Source organism: Phalacrocorax aristotelis, chromosome Z (genome assembly GCF_949628215.1).
Source record: "Phalacrocorax aristotelis chromosome Z, bGulAri2.1, whole genome shotgun sequence".
NCBI classification, from domain to species: Eukaryota; Metazoa; Chordata; class Aves; order Suliformes; family Phalacrocoracidae; genus Phalacrocorax; species Phalacrocorax aristotelis.
The window spans coordinates 14,473,402-14,491,246 of NC_134311.1; the positions used below are offsets into that span (position 1 = coordinate 14,473,402).

A 17,845-nucleotide genomic window follows, 5' to 3' on the forward strand; every position below is an offset into this window, starting at 1 on the left:
AGAAATTCTGTGGCTTTTCCTCGTCTTTTTTACAGCCTGTTTTGAACTATGGCCTTTCTGCAAACATGGAAAAGTGAAGTTTGCTGAATGACAACATAAGCAGCTCTGCTTAGACAGCTGAAGCTCAAAGCAGCCTTATGGAAGAATTGGGGCTAAATTTCAAACACTGCATATGACCTAAAAGCAAAAATTGTTTCCTCATCAGCTCTGATCTTTTTTAAGGACACAAAAATGGGAATGTTAGTTTTGAGCTGCTAGTGTGACTAAACATATTACAGCTAAACTAACAAAGGAGGCATCTATTAAACATCTAAGACATTTAAATAATAAGACTGTACCCTGTATCTCCTATTCCATGAGGTCCCTGGGAATGACTATTAAACTGTTGAACAACTATGTGACCAGGCCAACAATGTTTACTCATGCACACACACTGTATTTCTTAGGGATAGTCCATCTGCTCACAGCTGGGTTGATGGTGCATGTTAGGATCATGCCTGGACCCCATGTTATGTCTGGTCTTACACAGAGGGAGGATGAAACCCCTTCTGTCATTAAACTGTATATTTTGTGACAGAAAGCAAACACTGTGGATTAACTCTTCATTTCTCCTACATTTATGAACACTGCAAGTGTAGTCAAAAGACCTGGACTTAAGAATTAAAACATGCCCCAGTGATCAGTAAAAGACAAGACTGCTTGTTCTAGAAATATTTGCAGGGCTGGTGCTATAGGCGAAAAATAGCTTATACAATTCTGATGTTAGTTTTGTCATTTCCCTCCACACTGCAGTCCCATAAACTCATCTGCCTTTGAACACACTAAGTGACTGAGGAATTGCGATGAGTTTGAAACACTGGCCATAACAGTCAGCAAGACTAATTTTACTGCTAGATCTTTTTCTCTATCTCACTAGTCTTCCAATAAAAATATCAGAAGCCTTCTTTCCTCTCAGATTCACTCAAATCCACAGTATCTCCCGTAAAGCAAGCAGGGTTACTCCAGCCACATCCTGAGGTAAAAGACAGCATTTCCCTGATGGACTTCCTGTCCTGGTGCGGCTATCATCTCTATCTCACCTACTTAATTTTCTGTCGCCAGTGGTGGTGGCTTCCTTCATGCATTTTCTGTCAAATTTATAGTTCTCTGCAACTTTTGACCTAATTCCTTTTATCACCTCCCCACCTTGCAGGCACTGCATATATATTTACACTTTGATGCCATAACTTCATTGATCTTTCCCGTCTGTGCATTTTTTTTTAACGTCCTCAGTGATTACTCTGGCCAGTCTGCTTCCCTGGATGAAGTGAACCTGTAGCTTCATCTCAGAGGACATACTTTAGCAAGCAGGTACCTGGCCAGCTCCAAGAAAGCTGCTCTGGGGCTAGCAGCAATCTAGCCACAGTAGTGTGTGCAAATTACTGTCTTCTCTGATATACATTCAAAGCCCATCCAGACACCCTCGACTGTCCAGCAGCAGGCCAGGCAGATGTACCTGTATATTTGCTTTATCACACATCTCACAAGCAGAAGTCTTTATGCAATACAAAGTCCCCAGCCTTCCACTCAGTTCTGGTACTGGATCAAATCTCCATTTTCTGGATTTACTGTACTGTCTGTTCAGTTTCTGCTCATGCTCTTTCTTTAAGCCAGTATTTTCCACTGCTGCAGACAAACTAGGCAGCTTGCACTGCTAGTTAATCAACATGAAGGTAGATGCTATAGCAAGGAACATAACTGGCTTTTTTTTGTATCTGTAGGCTAGTTCTCAAAATATATTTACTGATCTACAGATATACAAGTTTCCATGTGAGAGGTTAAAGCCTCATTTTTTCCTAGTGTTGGGACCCTAACAAATTTTATCACAATCTCTTTTCTCTCAGTAATATATATTTATTCTCTTCCCTCATTTCTAAACACAGTGTAGGTGAGACCAAACCTTTTGTGGAAGTACAGCTGGCGTTATCAAGATGTCTTGCCATGATTAAGAAGAGGTAAACTGTATTTTCTTTCCGGGTCTTGATGCTGGGTATATGAAAGTACTCACCGATTTGTTATTAGTAACTTAGTTCAATAAGTGAGAACTGTGCACTGAGATATACAAATCCCCCTGGGTATGGAAAATTAATTGGTCTTACTGGATGAGTGCCTCAGGGCATTCCTGTAGCTTGGTCATATTTAGACAAAAAACATATAAAGTGCTGCAGGACTGTGAGACCTCTTTAAGACATTGAATAGAGACTAGTGTTTTGTAGAGATAAAGATGAACGCTATCTGCAAAAAAAGAGCAGTGCTCTTTATGTTCTTTATTATGAGCTGTGATTGCCCAAACCTCTGGGCAGGCTCTGTGGTGAATGCAAGAGGTTCAGTGGGGAGAGCAGGCAGAAGAAGGGACAGAGGGCACTCCTGCTCTGTGCTCTCCTTTGAGAGCCACTGATTGGGACTCATTCAGTGATGAATACACTTGGAGAATTGTTGAACTGTTTGATGGGAGCTATAAGCTGGTGGCAGGAATTGAATTTGTCCAGTGCTGACCACAGATTCAAAGAAACTACCAACGCCCTTTTCTGCACGACACGACAAGAACATTTCTGTTAGCTTCTTTAAAAACAAGCGGTACTCAGTGATTACCCAGCATTATGGCTTCTGTCTCACTCACCCTGCTTTCTTCCAAACAGGAGTTCAGTATAGTTTTCTGATTTAATGAATAAGGAAACACCTGGAAAATATGTGCTTCTCAGAAGACTTTTGGAATGATTTTAATGAAGACTTCAGTATGCTGCTGTTCAGGAGGTGTTTCTGTGCATCCTTAAATTCCCTGTCTGTGCTGATTCTGTTTGTGTTTAGTAACTGCAGACCTTTCAGGCCCTCCAAAAAACCCCCTCTGTTTCTTTCTACAAGAACATGATAGTGAATGTCAGTAGCTTTGTAGGGCTTTAAAAATGTGCTGTCTTCCCCCCCCTTTTTTTTTAACAGCTGTTCTTTTATTTTCTGTCACAATTGTGGGTAAGATGGGATGGAGCATGAACAAGATGGCATATTATTGACAGCATGCAGCTGGTGTTATTTTCCAATTAAAAAAACTCTTGTTGGGCATATAAAAGAACTGTCTAGTTTATGCCCAGTTGTGACAATGCTATTAAGCTGCAACTTCATCTGAGATTTTATTTCACAGAAGATAGCAATCTTTGGTTGCTGGTGGGAGAACTACAGTTTAGTATCCAGGGCTAACCACTTTGGTAGACGTGGGAGGCTGGAAGTGATCTGGAGGCTTATCCACTGGGACTCACTATTTCAGACATTACAGGTATTCTTCCCGGCCAACACAAAGTTGGTGATGAATATGCCGTTAGCCATTACCAAATGTTTGTTGCATTGTACAGCTGTGCCAGAAATGCCTCTTAATGCTTCTTGAGCAACTTCTCTATAAACTGCCCTAAGCAATTCTAATGCCAATGGAGCTCTTGAAATCTACTTCAGCAGGGACTCTGGCTTATTCTGATCCACTGGGGCAGGGAGAGCTGTCAGACTATCTGCTGATGGTTAAAGTGCATATCAGTCACAGCACTAATGCTCAACGTACACAGAGTTGTCTGTGTATTTAGTTGCCTAACTGTGACAAGTGTCTTCTGGGTATGAGGGACTGAGATTTTTCACAGACTTACAGCTTGGCCAATGAAGCTCTTTTTTCCCCTCATGGGGATGTCAGGATGCACGTTTTTGATATAATGGTAAATTTGCACTATCTGCTTCAAAACCTCTCAATAAAATGCCCTTAAGACTCTTTTTTGTAGCATGAGAATAACACCATATTTTTCCCTATCCTCTTTCTCAGCTACCAGAACAGAAAATCTTAGAACACAGGATTAATATCTAGCAAAAGTCATAGCTACAGTAATCATATACCGGAGACTATACTGTCTCACTAAATGACTATCAAAGAGCTCGAAGTAACACCTGACTAAATTAGGGATATTCTTAGGAATGACTCCTTTCCAAACACATTGACATTTATTATCTGTACTTAATGTTCAAAAAAAATTAACATGGCAAATCTAAATTATGCCCTCTCCAGGTTTTTTTTTTTAATTAACAGCATGCTGTTAATCAGTAAGCACCAGTCCATCCTGACAAAGAATTGAGCTCACCTTTTTTACAGTCTTAAAGAAAACTAAACAAAAAAGGAAGAGAGTCAGTCAAGATCCTTCTTACATACTGAAAAGAGATGTTGATACCATTCACTAAAAGGTTATCTAGATGAGAAGAATGTAGGTGGTGTTTTGTACAGAGACATGTAATTAAACAGTTTGCAGTCCACAGATTGCATTAGAAGTGCTCTGAACCAGGACTGTCGATGTTTAGGTCAATGTAAAATTACTACAAGACATCTTACCTATTAATTAATACAATTATTGAAACTAGGCACATTCTATATGAGAAAAATTAATTGTTCAAATATCTTTAATAGCATTTTGACATTTTAATTGTACACTGGCATTAACACCAAAAGGCACTTTAAGGGTCTTTCAGCTACCTGCTTTTCTGCTCTTAATTCCCTTCAAATTTCAAAGCAGTTTTAGAAATCTCTTATTTAAACGGCTAGGTTGTCCTCCCAGTTCAGCACAGTTGTATGGCACAACGTCTCCCTGCATTCAATATAAACATCACAGAAACGAAACTTGGGGTTACTTAACATCCTGTCCATCAATTATGCTTTGCTATTTCCAGATAGAGTAGTGGCCCTGTGTGGCCAGCATACCCTACAGCAAATTCCCAGCTCTTGATAAATATGCCAGTGCTACAAGGGTCAAACAAGAGCACGCGCAGTCTGTGTTCCTCCACCGAGCTGTCCTCACCGGGTGACTGTAGATGAATGCAGCTGGGGATCTAGCCCATCACACAATAGCTCTAATGCCCTGAACCCTGAGCAGCTGCCTTGACAAATTAGACGTGGCCTCTTTTATTGAAAAAGCAGATCAAGGTCCTGGGGCAATGACAGTTTTCCCCTGCTTTAGTAAGACAGGCTTCTACTGCTCATTGCAGCCTGGAAATGGATAGCCTGACTTTAAATCTATGCAAACAGACAATTACAGGTCAAGGACACCTGCTGTTTCCTGCAGCCACATTTGACATTTGATAAGCCCTATTTTAAACTTCACCCTTCTTTTATTTGTAGGATGCAGTAATTTGGGGACATTTAGAAAGAAGCGCTGTTGATAGTTTTCATAACCAGGAGTTGCACATTGGCCCAACCTCTTCTACTAACAATGATGTCTTTTTTTTGCCTTCTAAATAAAAAACGTCTCTTGGTTCTAATCTTGCCACTCACTTTTCCACTTCTTCTAGTTAAATCTCATATCCGTAGTGTTAGTGAAACGTAGAAACATTTTGATTTCTGCAAATTTTAAGTTAGTGCCAGTGCTGAAATATAGACTTTCTTTAGGTGTGGCACAGGAAGTTGGTGTGTGTTGGAGTATACCCTCTCAATTATTTTGATTTCCTTATCCTTGCCTATCTTTTTCAGTGAAAACTGTTCCTCTCCTTACATTTTCAGAAGGTTACTATAGAAAATCTGTGACTAAATGAGCTGGGTTTTTTATGTAAGGTTTGAAAGGAAGATTTAGTCACAGGGAAGACACACTAAATCACTGCCCTGTATTCTATTACAACCCCCATTTTTTATTAAAATAGGCTTAAGGATGTGGCCCTGCCCAGGGACTTAGTTTCTATCATATTTTCTGCATGCCTTTTCTCTTCTCGGTCTCTTCACTCTTGTTCTTATAGAAATGTACAAAAATACAATGAAAACAAGTTTGAAGAAAGTGTGTTGTTAGAAACACTCTCCCAGCATTCTTCTTTCATCAATTTTATACAACATTTCCATTTTATTAATTAGCATCTAGTTTTCTACTGCCACTGTTTGAACTTGAGGATGCAATCTGAGATGATTAGCTGTCTCTAGCCCTGGGAGCAGACAGTTTAGACATGCAAGACAGAACAGAGGAAGGATCAGTGTCATTCCTCTGGATGAGTCTGGTGTGTTCCCTTAATCCTGACTGCACAGCCCTCTGGTGCATGTCACAGGATAGCAGTGACTCTAGCACGGTGAGGTCGTCAGTCTTCTGGCATGTTTGCTAGTTATTAGCCTGGTCTGGTGACACAGGTATCTAGCCATTAAAAACTCTGCTGAGAAATTTGGTCCCATTTAGCTGCTAACAGTGGCTTTCTGATATTTATCTGGTACAGTGCTAAAATGGCACTCCACAGCACGTATGCCATGCTAAGTCTCTGAGACATTCAGTTCCTGGATGAGCTACTCATTAGAGCCATTCTAGACGCATATAAGGTTGTTTGTTTGTTTTAAAAATATTTTTTTTAGTATTTCACCCAAGCAGCTAGTATATGTGACAAATATAAATAAGTCCCACCTCTAGAAACAGGATGTTTACAGTAAGCTGATGCTAATTTACCTAAGAACGTTTTAGAAAAAAAAAATCTATAGGGCTTTGTTTAGCACAGATTCATCCAGCCAACCTCTCTTTAAATCCTAATGGGAAAAGTAAGCAGGTTTTAATCTAGATGTGGATCTATAAAAGTTTAAATGGACTAAGTCCCTTGTCATCTTGTCTTGGGTAGGTAAAATCCCTTTGTGAAGCACTACAGCTTCAAGTAACTACACCTCTCACTTCAAATCTCAGCCAAATGCTACAGAACCATAGACAGAATAAGGGCAAATTCCCTGCCCCCTTTCTCACAGCACTCTTACTAGACTGTGAGCAAAAGGCTTAAAGACTTAAAAGTATAGTAAGCAAAGGATCCAGTCCCGTTCAATCTTCATTGTTTCCTCAGCACTTGAAACTGTTAGTGAACTGCAAAGCACTTCAATCTGCTTTTATGTTTGTGCACACAATGGTTTGAGACACAGGAAAGAATAGCCATGTTTGTGTACTTTCCTCCAGCCCACATGCTTTGAGTTTATAGTCTTCCCAAGCCCTGTCCAGGCAGCACTGACTACAGTCCAACTCCTTCTCCCATTAGCCTAACACTTTTTTTACAGTCAGTCAGTTCCTTCTGACAGATGTTTCTTCAGGACAACATGGATCAAATACATAGTATTTGCTTCACCTTGAAAATCCAAGCCTCCCCCCGCCCCCGCCAGATATGCAACACTGACTCAAAGAATAAGTTTTGACAAATTTTGTGCCACTTTAAATCCTCTTCGGAATTATTACAAAGTGCCAGCAAGATAACAACAGCTTCCCCCTGCAGCCTCTGATAAAACACACTTTGAATCTTTTAGATCCTTGCACATATTACCATAAAACATCATTTTTGTGTAAAAACATACTCTGCAAACATAATTCCTGGTACAAAACTCAGCCCCCCCATGATGAACACCAGTTGTTTAATTTATGCAAAAAAGAGTCCAAACCTTTGCTTTGCCACAGTTTGTTTTTTTCCTCTCGTTTCATGTCTCCTTGTAAACTATGTTGTTAAATCAGCACTTTATGTTCTTTATCATTGCTGTACCTGAAGTTTCATATAATTCTGTCTCACTGCAGCAGAATTTGCCTGAACATTTGCAGACTCTCCAGAGACACGCATTGTCAGCACTTGGCAAATCTTTCAAGTAGCGATAATCACAGTAAAATTTAGTAACGCTGCCACTTGTATACAATATGAAATATCTTCTGGAGTCAGGTTTTGAAATGAACAGCCCTTGGGTTTCCCAAGAGCTCAGCCCTCTCCAAATGGAGGAGTTGACTGTTGCTAATGATTTCTGTACCAAAGAAAGGGCTGCAGTTATTAATAATAACAATTTAGATTCTACAATCTATACCATAATAGGTTCTACCAGATACTATATCTGCAGGAGCATTCTTGAGATCCAAATACACCAGCAACTCTTAACTCTGTAAACTGTGTCCACCACATCCCACTTCTGATCAGCTTTTTCCCATTGTTACTTGGATAGTGACAACAGGCTTGTAAGGAAAGCAGATACCACCTCATACTCTTCACTTAATGAGCATTGAGACAAGTAAGAATACAAACATTAAGCCTACTAACAGCAACATTACGCTTTCATCATTCAGTGCCCAGCTCAGCCATGTCTACCTGAATGCTGCAGAGAAGAAGCTGTTGCAGGCCCACAAAATCATCAGCTGAGTCTGCAACCAATTTATCAACACCACGATTAAAAGGCAAGCTTCAGGCATTTAGGAGGCAAGTGAGAAAACTGAGCAGTGAGAAAACTGGCTGCATTTGTGCTAATGAACCCAGGACTTGAAAAGCATGAGGCATTTCTGAAGAGAGGCAGGAAGGACAGGAGGCAGCAGAGAAGGGCAGCAGGGTAATGAGGGGCAAGGCCAGCTACTCCTGAAGAAAATCACTTTGTTTTCTTCACGAAGGCCTCTCTATGAGCGGTATGTGTCTACTCCCCCCTTCGTTAGTGGAATGACTGCAGAGAGACACAGTGCTACAGCACTACTGGGGTGTAGAGGGTAAAGCCTTGGAGTACTCCACAGGAGGAGCTTCATCGCTGTGGAGGGAGGGAGACCAAGTACAATGGCAGCAGGGGGGAAGGTTAGACCGCAAGGTTAGGGAAACTGTTTTGACAAAGGTGAGAAACACACGATTAAACTAACATTAAAACAAGCAAGAAATGAAACAAAACATAAACATACCCCAGAATGGGGTTATTTTTTTTTTCCCCCTGGGTAGGAGATGGAGGAAAGAGGGGTGCAGTTTGCCCAATCAGAGCTGAATTTTTTTCTTTTTTGATCTGCAATAGGAAGGGCAGATTCCTTAACGGCCAAATTGAAAATGCCAGTGAGATGGCAACACATAGTTCCCACTCTATGGGTTGCACTACACATTTTCATCTTGGCAAGAAATGTGGTGTAGCTCAGAAACAACAATCCCAGAGTATATTTAGCTACTAAAGCTGTGGCACACAAATGTCACATTCCCATGAGTCAACCCTTTTAAAGAACCCCCCTCTTCACGCCCCCACAGATATTCCCCAAGATGCCTGCACCGAATTAAAAGTGAAGCATATGGATGGATGTGACATCATCAAAGCACCCGTGTTACAGAAGAGAAAGCAGCAAGTGGATTCTGTACAATTAGTACAATCAGTAAGAAGTCATTTGTGAGCACAGGAAAAGAAAGAAAACTGTCCAAAGGATTAGACACAACTGATGAAGAACACCACAAAGCACCTTGCAAAACAAAGAGAAAATGTTAAAAAAAAAAAATTTTCTCTGTGAATGTGTGAAAATAAAAGAAATTACAGCAAAAGTGAAAACAAAATCTTGATAAAAGGATAGTAAGCGTAACATTTTCTGATTTAATTTTGTGTAAGAACTCTTTCCTTTGCCCTTTTAAAACAACAAATCAATTTTGGAGCCAACCAGCTCTGACTGGGCAAGGCAAGGAGTAACAACACACAAGTAGATGGTAATGGTAAACAACCATGCGGTCACCTCTGCCGCCATTGTTTTGATTGCATGTAGACTGCTTCCAGCTTTGTCAATATTCATAATTAGGCACCAAAGAATGCATGATATTTAAATGACCCTGTCAAGTGCTAATAAGGCTCTCTGGTAACCATCACTCCCTGGGGAGGAAACTATTGAATGTAAGCCACCTCATCAGTCAGTGAATTGAAGCGAAAATGATTAGAATCCAACAGCTACACATTTATTAATATTTTCACTGCATGCTCTTCTGGAAGCTGCTACTGGCATACAAGATGCTTTTAAGAGCTAGATTTCCATCTATTAAGCATTGCTTCTCAAAAGATTTGTGAAGTAGGGACCCACACATAACAAATAGTGCCATTAAAATGCATACATGTCTCTGCATTCCTCTGGGTACATAAAAGGCCAGATCTTCCACTATCTGTGGTTTCTGACACCGCTCCCCTGTCTGATGCCAGCAGAAGAGACTGGTTCAAGGATCTCTTCCTTCCTTCCTCATCAAATCTGGTTAATGATATCCTCTCCTCTCAGGGTGGAGGAGAGAAAGACACCACTTGCTTTCAGAAGAGGGAACACTGAATTTTCTAAGAAATATCCCCTCACCTCAAGCATTTTGAATACCAGATGTTACTAACAGGCTGGACAAAAAAAAGAGAAAAGCCGTATTATTTGGCTGTCAGCATTATCACCGATTTATTCCTGAGAGCAAAGACAAGTGCTAGGTAAATCACATGCAATCTTTAGAAGAGCATGCAGGCTTATCTGCCTCCCTCCTCTACATACGTGATACCCAGAAATCACTTCCTCTGAATTGCCCTTCTACAGCTGAAGAGCAAGGACTGAGGAATTAAAAAAATGAGGTCGATAACTCCAACTGAGCTTAAGCAGGAGTTAGGAATCTGAGTTTCTGTCTTCAGCACCCCCAGTCCCCTGCATCTTAAGTTACGGTTTTGAGTTTGAGCATTGCAGCTGCCTGAAATTCTTCCTCTGCCGAGGCTCAGCAGCCCACCGGTCTGCAGGGTGCAGAGGAGCTCTGTGCTTAACTCACATGTAGGCCTGATCAGGTTCTAGAAATTAACTTTTTTGCTTTAGACTTGCAGTTATTCTTCCAGAATGTCTATAGGACCAAGCTTTGAAAAAAACTGTTCAAACAGGGGATGCTTCTAGAAGCCAGTTGAAGGAAGAAGAGCAAATGGCAGGTTTTCCCTGCTCATTGCTGGGAGGTGGGAGACAAGTTTGCATCCTCTGCCTGAGGGGATTCAGACTTTCATATTGCATTTCCTGCCACCAAGTCTAAAAGCCAAGGCTACTAGATTAACGTTTGCCACGGCATCTCAGGAAATTTTACTGCATCTCCTGCCTAATTTGACCAGCCTCCTCAGCTGCAAAAGCACTTTAGGCTTTCTCTGTGCTGGGCCAGCCAGGTGATGCCCATTGCTTTCATGACTATGAACCATGAAGGCTCTTTGAGGTCAATCCTGGGGAGTTCAGTGAGAAATCCAGGATATCCCAGGACTGTGGGAGGCACTGTGTCTGGGGCTTTTGTGAATAACAGGCATTGAATTCACAGTCTGGGTCCAGACCGCCACCAGCTGTTCACGCAGCCCTGCTGAAGACTGTTCTGCAATGTTAACATGTTCATTACCCGCTGCTTGCAGTCTCCACAGCCAATGCAGAGAATTCAAGATTCACTAGGTCAGACAGAGGGGATGGAATATGATTTAGTAACCTACTAGTTTGGGCAGACAATGCAAAGCAGCAGGTCTGGCATGTCAGTAGCTTCTCCAGAACAGCTGATGCTTTTATCTAATGAGTTTTTAATGTAAAATGCATGAACAATAGAGATTGGATCCACATTTCAATTAATATTTTAAGTGTTTTATATCAAGTATTCATAGCAGAAAGGACTGAAGCTCATGTGTGTTCTTGCCCCTGGTGAGTGCCCTAACCACTCAGCAAGTGGGTTTTGCTCATACCCATCCTCCTCCTGGTCCACTGGGTACTTAATTAGTCCATACAGAGAGCGAAACATCTTCAATAGAGAAGAGATTGAAAGAAGTGATCTAAGAACACCCTGGAGAAGAATAACAAGGACTCAGATCTCTCTAGGCAGTGGAGCTATGTGAACCTAAGTCCCCCATTTACAAAGGAACCATTTTAACCTCTTTGAGACACAGATTAAAAGGAGCTGGAAGAATGATGGAGGGCCAAAATGGAATGAGAAGGCACTGCCATCTTTACAGTGGAGAAAAGCCTCTCCTTCTCTAAGCACATTCAAGTGGCAAGTTTAGGTAATTCTCTGCCTAATCCTCTGTATGTACAGCAACAAGGCCTGGAGGCCAAATTACAGAGCTGTCGCTTGTATTAGACCCAAGTATGCTTCAGCACAGGGCTGAACACTGTGAAGCAACACCTAAATCCTAACTAACCTTTTGGTGCTTTAAAAATGCAACATGGATCTTGCTCCACCAACAGTCACCTTCGTGTCTTTTAAAATACACTAATGACCTCCTCAGCCCTGACTCTCAAAAGGTATTTGATGCTCAGGTCTCACTGAAGACAGTGGAACTTAGGCCTAGTGGCTAGGACTACTGTCAGTTTTACTTTAATGGTTAAACTAAAGCAGACCTTCAGTACCTCTGCCTGTCATTGAGAGACAGAAATAATGTGAAATCATCCGAGATCTGCTGTGCTGCCCTGGGAATTCAGACAACAAGGCAATATACAAGTGCACCCATAAGAACAATGGATCTTCCTCTGCCAGACAATGAGGGAGATCAAGTTTAAAGGGAGCTATATCCCCACTGTTTCCCTCCTTCCCATACATATGCATAACACACACTGCAAAGGCACACACTTCTGTTTGTTTTGTGTGGTTTCCTCAGGCAGTGAATTATCTAGGACTGAGTCTGAGATTGGCTGTTTAGTTTCAGGCTTTACGATAAGCTTTTAATTAAAGCACAGGAGTTTTATTACATGTTACTCCGAACCAGCTGGAAGCAGTTACACTTTAGTTCTCCTCCCCCTCCCCCACGACAGGACATCATTTCCAAGGCCTTACCCTTCTTGTCTTGATGATTATGGGATGAAACTGCCACATATGGATCTGTATTTTCAGATGAACCAAGCGGATCCTTCCAATCCAGCATGCGTCCCCTAGCATCATAACCCTGTCGAGCGCGAGAGTCAGAAGTGGTGGTGCTTGGGACTAGGGAACTGGAGTGTCCTGTTTACATTATAAATACAGGTAGGGAAGACAAGTCTCATTAGTCACTTACCATGCTACCTCACCACGCTCAGGAATGCACGCACTGCTTTCCTTCTGTGATGGGCAAACATCTTTTCTTAGGCTGAGCAATGTTTCAAAAGTCCTTCAAAGCATTACCCCAAGGAAACAGGGATTTTGAAACTTCCAGATCAGTCAGGCAGAGGGTGTTAAGAGGTGTGCACACACCTCGGGCTGCCACTGAGCTCGCGTTTACATGCTTTTACTCAACAGAGTTAAATGCATGTGGAAGAGTGTGAGCACACTTCATGTGAGCCAAGCGTCCTTTGGCTGGATTCAGTACACATACCTGACAGACACTAAAGCGTCAGCCCATGCTATCTGGTACTGGCTTATTTAAAAAGCAATTTTAAAAACAATTTAAAATGGAACAACTTCTAATATGACCGAAACTGAAGGGGAACTCCAACAGAGCTACAAAATGGCTATGTTAGTGGCCCTCTGCCCCATGCCCTTGGCGGAACGAAGGACTGCCCAGCACTGGCTTGCTCACACCACGGCATTGCCCTCTAGATGGGAAACATGCTGGGCCTGTCAGCTGCTCACACCCACTTGCACCCCCGCCATCAGTCCTGTCTGAGCTGATGGTCCAAAATGGATCTGAGACAAGCATGAAACTGAACATCATTTCTGCTCAGAGTGACAGTGAAGACAACGCCTTACTACATGGATCTGCCCAAGAATCCATGACTGCTGCCGCAGCCTCCTCTTAGGACGGAGGTCTTGTATGCCCTTTTTCCATTACAACTGGTCTGGATAGGGTTACTGCTGTTCTGAATAAGGCTGACGCACTCCTCACCGATCAAATACACCCCAACAAACAGCATGTTCACAAGACATGTCCTGCTGAAAACACCGCACAATTTTAACAGCAGTTTGGCTGTGACAGAGATGTATTTGTAGGTTCATACATCCTTTTCAGCTAGATCCTGAGAAGTACAGCAGCACCGAAAATTCTTGGAGTCTATGGTCTCTGGAGGATGGCTCCAACATGGACTTCCTAGTGGCTCAGGCTGTTCTGTTGCTGCTGGGGAGGGGGCACTGCAACTCCATCCACACCACAACATTTTGACCTTAAAAATGCACACGTCTCTGAAAGTTCCCTTTTGGCATATGAACCAAAACTGAGTTATTTTCAGCAGGGCTTAGGCAGCTCTGGGCCTGGGTAATTTGATGTGGAGTAATTCTATTTACCTACTTTCTTGAAAGAGCTCATCCAAAGAGGGGTTTTTGAAACATGCTCAAACACAAACTAACAGAATCAGATTATTCACAGACAGAATGGCAGATAATGCTTTCTCTTCAGATACCGCCGGACAGAGTGACAGCAGCCCTCCTTTCTGCTTTTTCCTTTTTAACATCCCTGCAAATTAATTCTCCTTCCTTAGATGTGAGTCTCCCTTGGAGGGGAGACCAGCCACCAGGCTACAGGCTGCCCTAGCAGGGACCCTCTGTTCGCTCCTTCCCTTGATGTTGTTTCACTGCTCAGAAAAATAATTTGAGACTTACTGGAGCAGAGATAGAGCAACACAGGGAGCCCAAATTTAGAGCCTCACAGCAAAGGCACAGGTCTGGGCAGGTAGAGACTGTGCTTCTGTATGTTATTTTAAACAGTGACTGGATAAGCATAAAGCTTTTGGAAGCTTTATCTCAAAAAGACTGCGTTAGGTGGCTTCTAAAGCCATCCAGCCCCAGCTCTCAGAAGCGCACAGAGAGCTGATGAACCTAGGTCCCCAATTTCACTCTAGCAATCAAAAATCTAAATACTGGCCACCAATGCTCCCAAGGTTTTCGATGCACCCCTGTGTTACATTTTATCCAGCCCTTTCACCAGCTTCATGGGGGTGAACTACCGATGAACTCAGCAAAAAAGCTGCAGCTTTAAGATGCTGCTATGATTTAAAGAAGTCCTGCTCAATGTTAATCACCTTATAGAGGAAGAAAATGTCTGTGCTCCTCTGTATATTTTTGAGGAGCCTTTTTGATTTACTGCACAGGGTTATATATAGCAGCACTTTGGACAGTGTTTTGCATAGGACATGGACACAACTAACTCCTGTGACTGCTATGCTTAGCAGGGAAAATTGTTCAGGTTCACAGCATTCTCACCATGCAGCCATCCTTCAGCTACTACAGCTAATCATTAACACAGTTTAGCTCCGGACCTCATGCTGAAGGCTTACACTGACAAGGGCACTGTATTATTTTTTACTTCTCATGATAGGAAGTGTGGTTTCCCCCAGCCATCTTTCTTTAACACAGTGAATTAGAGGCTGTATTTTGTTGAAGACAGAGCTTTTAACGTCACTCAAATAGAAAAGAAAAGCCAAATATTATCCACTTCTAAAAAGTTTCCATAAGCCACAGAATGGCTAGGGGCATTGGTAACACACAGTTATATGGATGATGGACTCCGATCCAAATATGCTGCCTGCTCTGCAGCAGTCTTCCAGCAGGACTGTGTGTTTCCAAAACGACAGGTAGAGGTCCAGTGACTGAAAATACATGCCGTCCTGAAACAAGAATATGCTGGAACATGAAAACTTTCACCCTTATACCATTTTACATTTGTCAACTCGTGTGCTCATCCCCAAGAAATAAGAGAAACAACAGGACTGAGAACAGGCCAGAAAATTGAAATTATGAGATTTCCACGTCTTATTTTCCCTAAGGACTAAACCACAGTGCCAGCATTCATGGGGTTCCAGTCTCCAAGCTAATACCCCATTCAGCAACCGCAGTAATGTGTACAATATTTGGTCAGCCTACAAATAGTGCTGCACTCAACATAAGAAAGCAATTAGTCATAGCTTGATAAGGAGGTAAAAGAGAAGAACATCTTGCCAAGTAGCAATCATATTTTATGCCTGTGTATGATATGCATTTATATGCCCATATCTCTGTCCAGACACTTGCACTTTAGGTGTGCTTAAAGGGGGAATTCTACGGAAAAGCCATAAGTATGGTTAAAGAAAAACATTTCTTAATACAGTAATCTAGAGGAAATATGTGCCTAAGGGACACATTTTCTGAAAAAAGATTTCCTGAACCATATGCTGCAAATACATAGAGAACTTCTTCGTAATGGAAAGCTAGGGCTTTGTGAAGATATTAATGTGTACCAGATGGTCGTTAGGTAGAGAAGGGTTTCACACAAATGCAAGAAATCAGTCTATTCGCTCTGTTACTAATGTGTTAGTCTAGTACATACTGAGAAACAACCTTCCACACATAAGTGAGATAAACTTTCTTCCATTTAATTTTCAGGAAGCAGGGCAGGAGCAGATTAGACCTTAATAGGCTGTCCCACTTGTGTTAGAGCTCTGTTCTGCAAACACTTACTGCCGGGCAGCGGCTGCTCCTGTAAGCACAGCAGCCACTGTGTCCTGTAAGTGCCTAAATAGCCAGTCCCGCTGGGCGAATTTCACCTCTGAGCAGAGTGGCACCACAAATGTATGAGCTAGTTAAATTTCTCTCATAAACAGAGAAAAGACTGAAGTGGCAGGCAATCCAGTCCTGGCCCTGTCACACGCAGCCATTATTAAACTTTTACAATGTGCTGTGTAGTTTGCAACACGTAGTGGGCCTTTTTTTCCCATTACAGCATTTTTAGCTCTCTGACTGTGTAAATAGGCTTCACTGCAATTTAAAGAGACTTTAGCGTATCTGAGATGTGGCCACTACATCTATGTTAATATTGGTTAATACCTAAACAGCTAAAAAGACAATACTGCCTTTGTTTTAAAACAAGCCAGTTGAAAAACTGCAGACACAGTGCTTTTCAAACTCCTTTGTTTAAAGCAAACATGTAAATACCAAAATACGCACACTTTTAAAAAATCTGTCTTAGATGTTTCCATTATTTGCAAAAACTTTTCATTTGGAGTGCTATAATCAAGCGACAGAAGGAGAGTAAAAGCACTTGCTGTCTACGGGCATGGGTAATGATTCAGAAGGGCTGCAATTCTGTAACTACAGCTTGTTCTGAAGTGCACTTGTAAAATATAAGGAAGTTTTTTTCAGGTTTAAAACAAAGACAGGGATTCAATACGTATTTGATAGTTGCTCTAATATGCCCAAGTCATTAGGATCTCAGAGGTTAAGATGTCTGCCCACTATCCTATTAACAGCTATAGCAACCTAATTAGACAATTAGAGGGAAAAGCTAAATCAATACTACAAAGGGAGAAAGGACTATGGCTAGGGGGTAAAATAAGGGCCCAATTCACTAAGAATTGATGTTTCTAAAGGTAATTGAAGCTGCTTACAATTTTGCAGAGGAATCTAGCCTAATCTCCACGTTTAAATATGTGGCTCTTGCATCACTTCTCTCTGACCTGCAGCCAGAGCTTCAGCCTGCTATCTTCTTGGGTGTCAAAGGGATGCATCTGAACCTGTGTGGACATTGCACTTTACTTGTTTACAGCTGATCATGTGAGACTGCCTCAGAAAAGGAAGTCCACCTGCCAAATTGAAAAGGAGGCTGATACCAAGAATATGAAGATTAAGGGCTTGGTTCTCTTCTCATTCACGCTGCTACAGATTGGCAGTAAGTTCATTGCAGTGAGCTGATTTACAGTGGAGTAAATCAAGGAAATCAGGCCTTAAGACCTCTTCTGCAGCTGGAATTTCAGCCCACTGAATCCAAAAGCACCCTGAGCATTCACTTGGTTGACATTTTGGTATATCCCAGTGTTCTGAGATTTAATTTATTATTAAATACCATTTAGTTCTGCATTTAACTGTACTCAATAACAATAAAATGCACCATTTATAAAATTTTAGTTTTCTTAAGGAAACAGTCGCTACAGTTAACAAACATAAGCTTGTTTACTGAGAATGGTTTACTACCTCGTGCTGGAAGTCTTTACATTCCTCATGTGGAAAATCAGTAGACGTGACTAGTTAATTTCCTTTTTTATTTTGCTATGATAGGTGAAAAGAAACACTGGGTATATCAGAATGGGTGTTTTAACTAAACCATGAAAGGAAGAGCTGGCTTGCCTAGAGACCATGTTATCAGGATGTACCTGAGGAGGGTCTATGAAATAATCTGCAGAAACCAGGGCATGAA

The 17,845-nt window shown here is 41.7% G+C and overlaps 1 protein-coding gene across 6 annotated transcripts in view; it reads right to left on the minus strand.

The window, feature by feature from the left end:
• The window catches only part of SEMA6A (semaphorin 6A), a 114,390-nt gene that overhangs the window by 11,522 nt on the left and 85,023 nt on the right, over positions 1-17,845 (minus strand). For 4 of the 6 annotated variants that reach the window (XM_075079783.1, XM_075079781.1, XM_075079782.1 and 1 more), the window contains one exon: positions 12,547-12,711. The exons of the other annotated variants lie outside the window; for them this stretch is intronic. In XM_075079783.1, the coding sequence (XP_074935884.1) occupies positions 12,547-12,711 (165 nt within the window). The remainder of the gene's footprint in view (positions 1-12,546; positions 12,712-17,845) is intronic. 6 annotated transcript variants of the gene reach the window in all.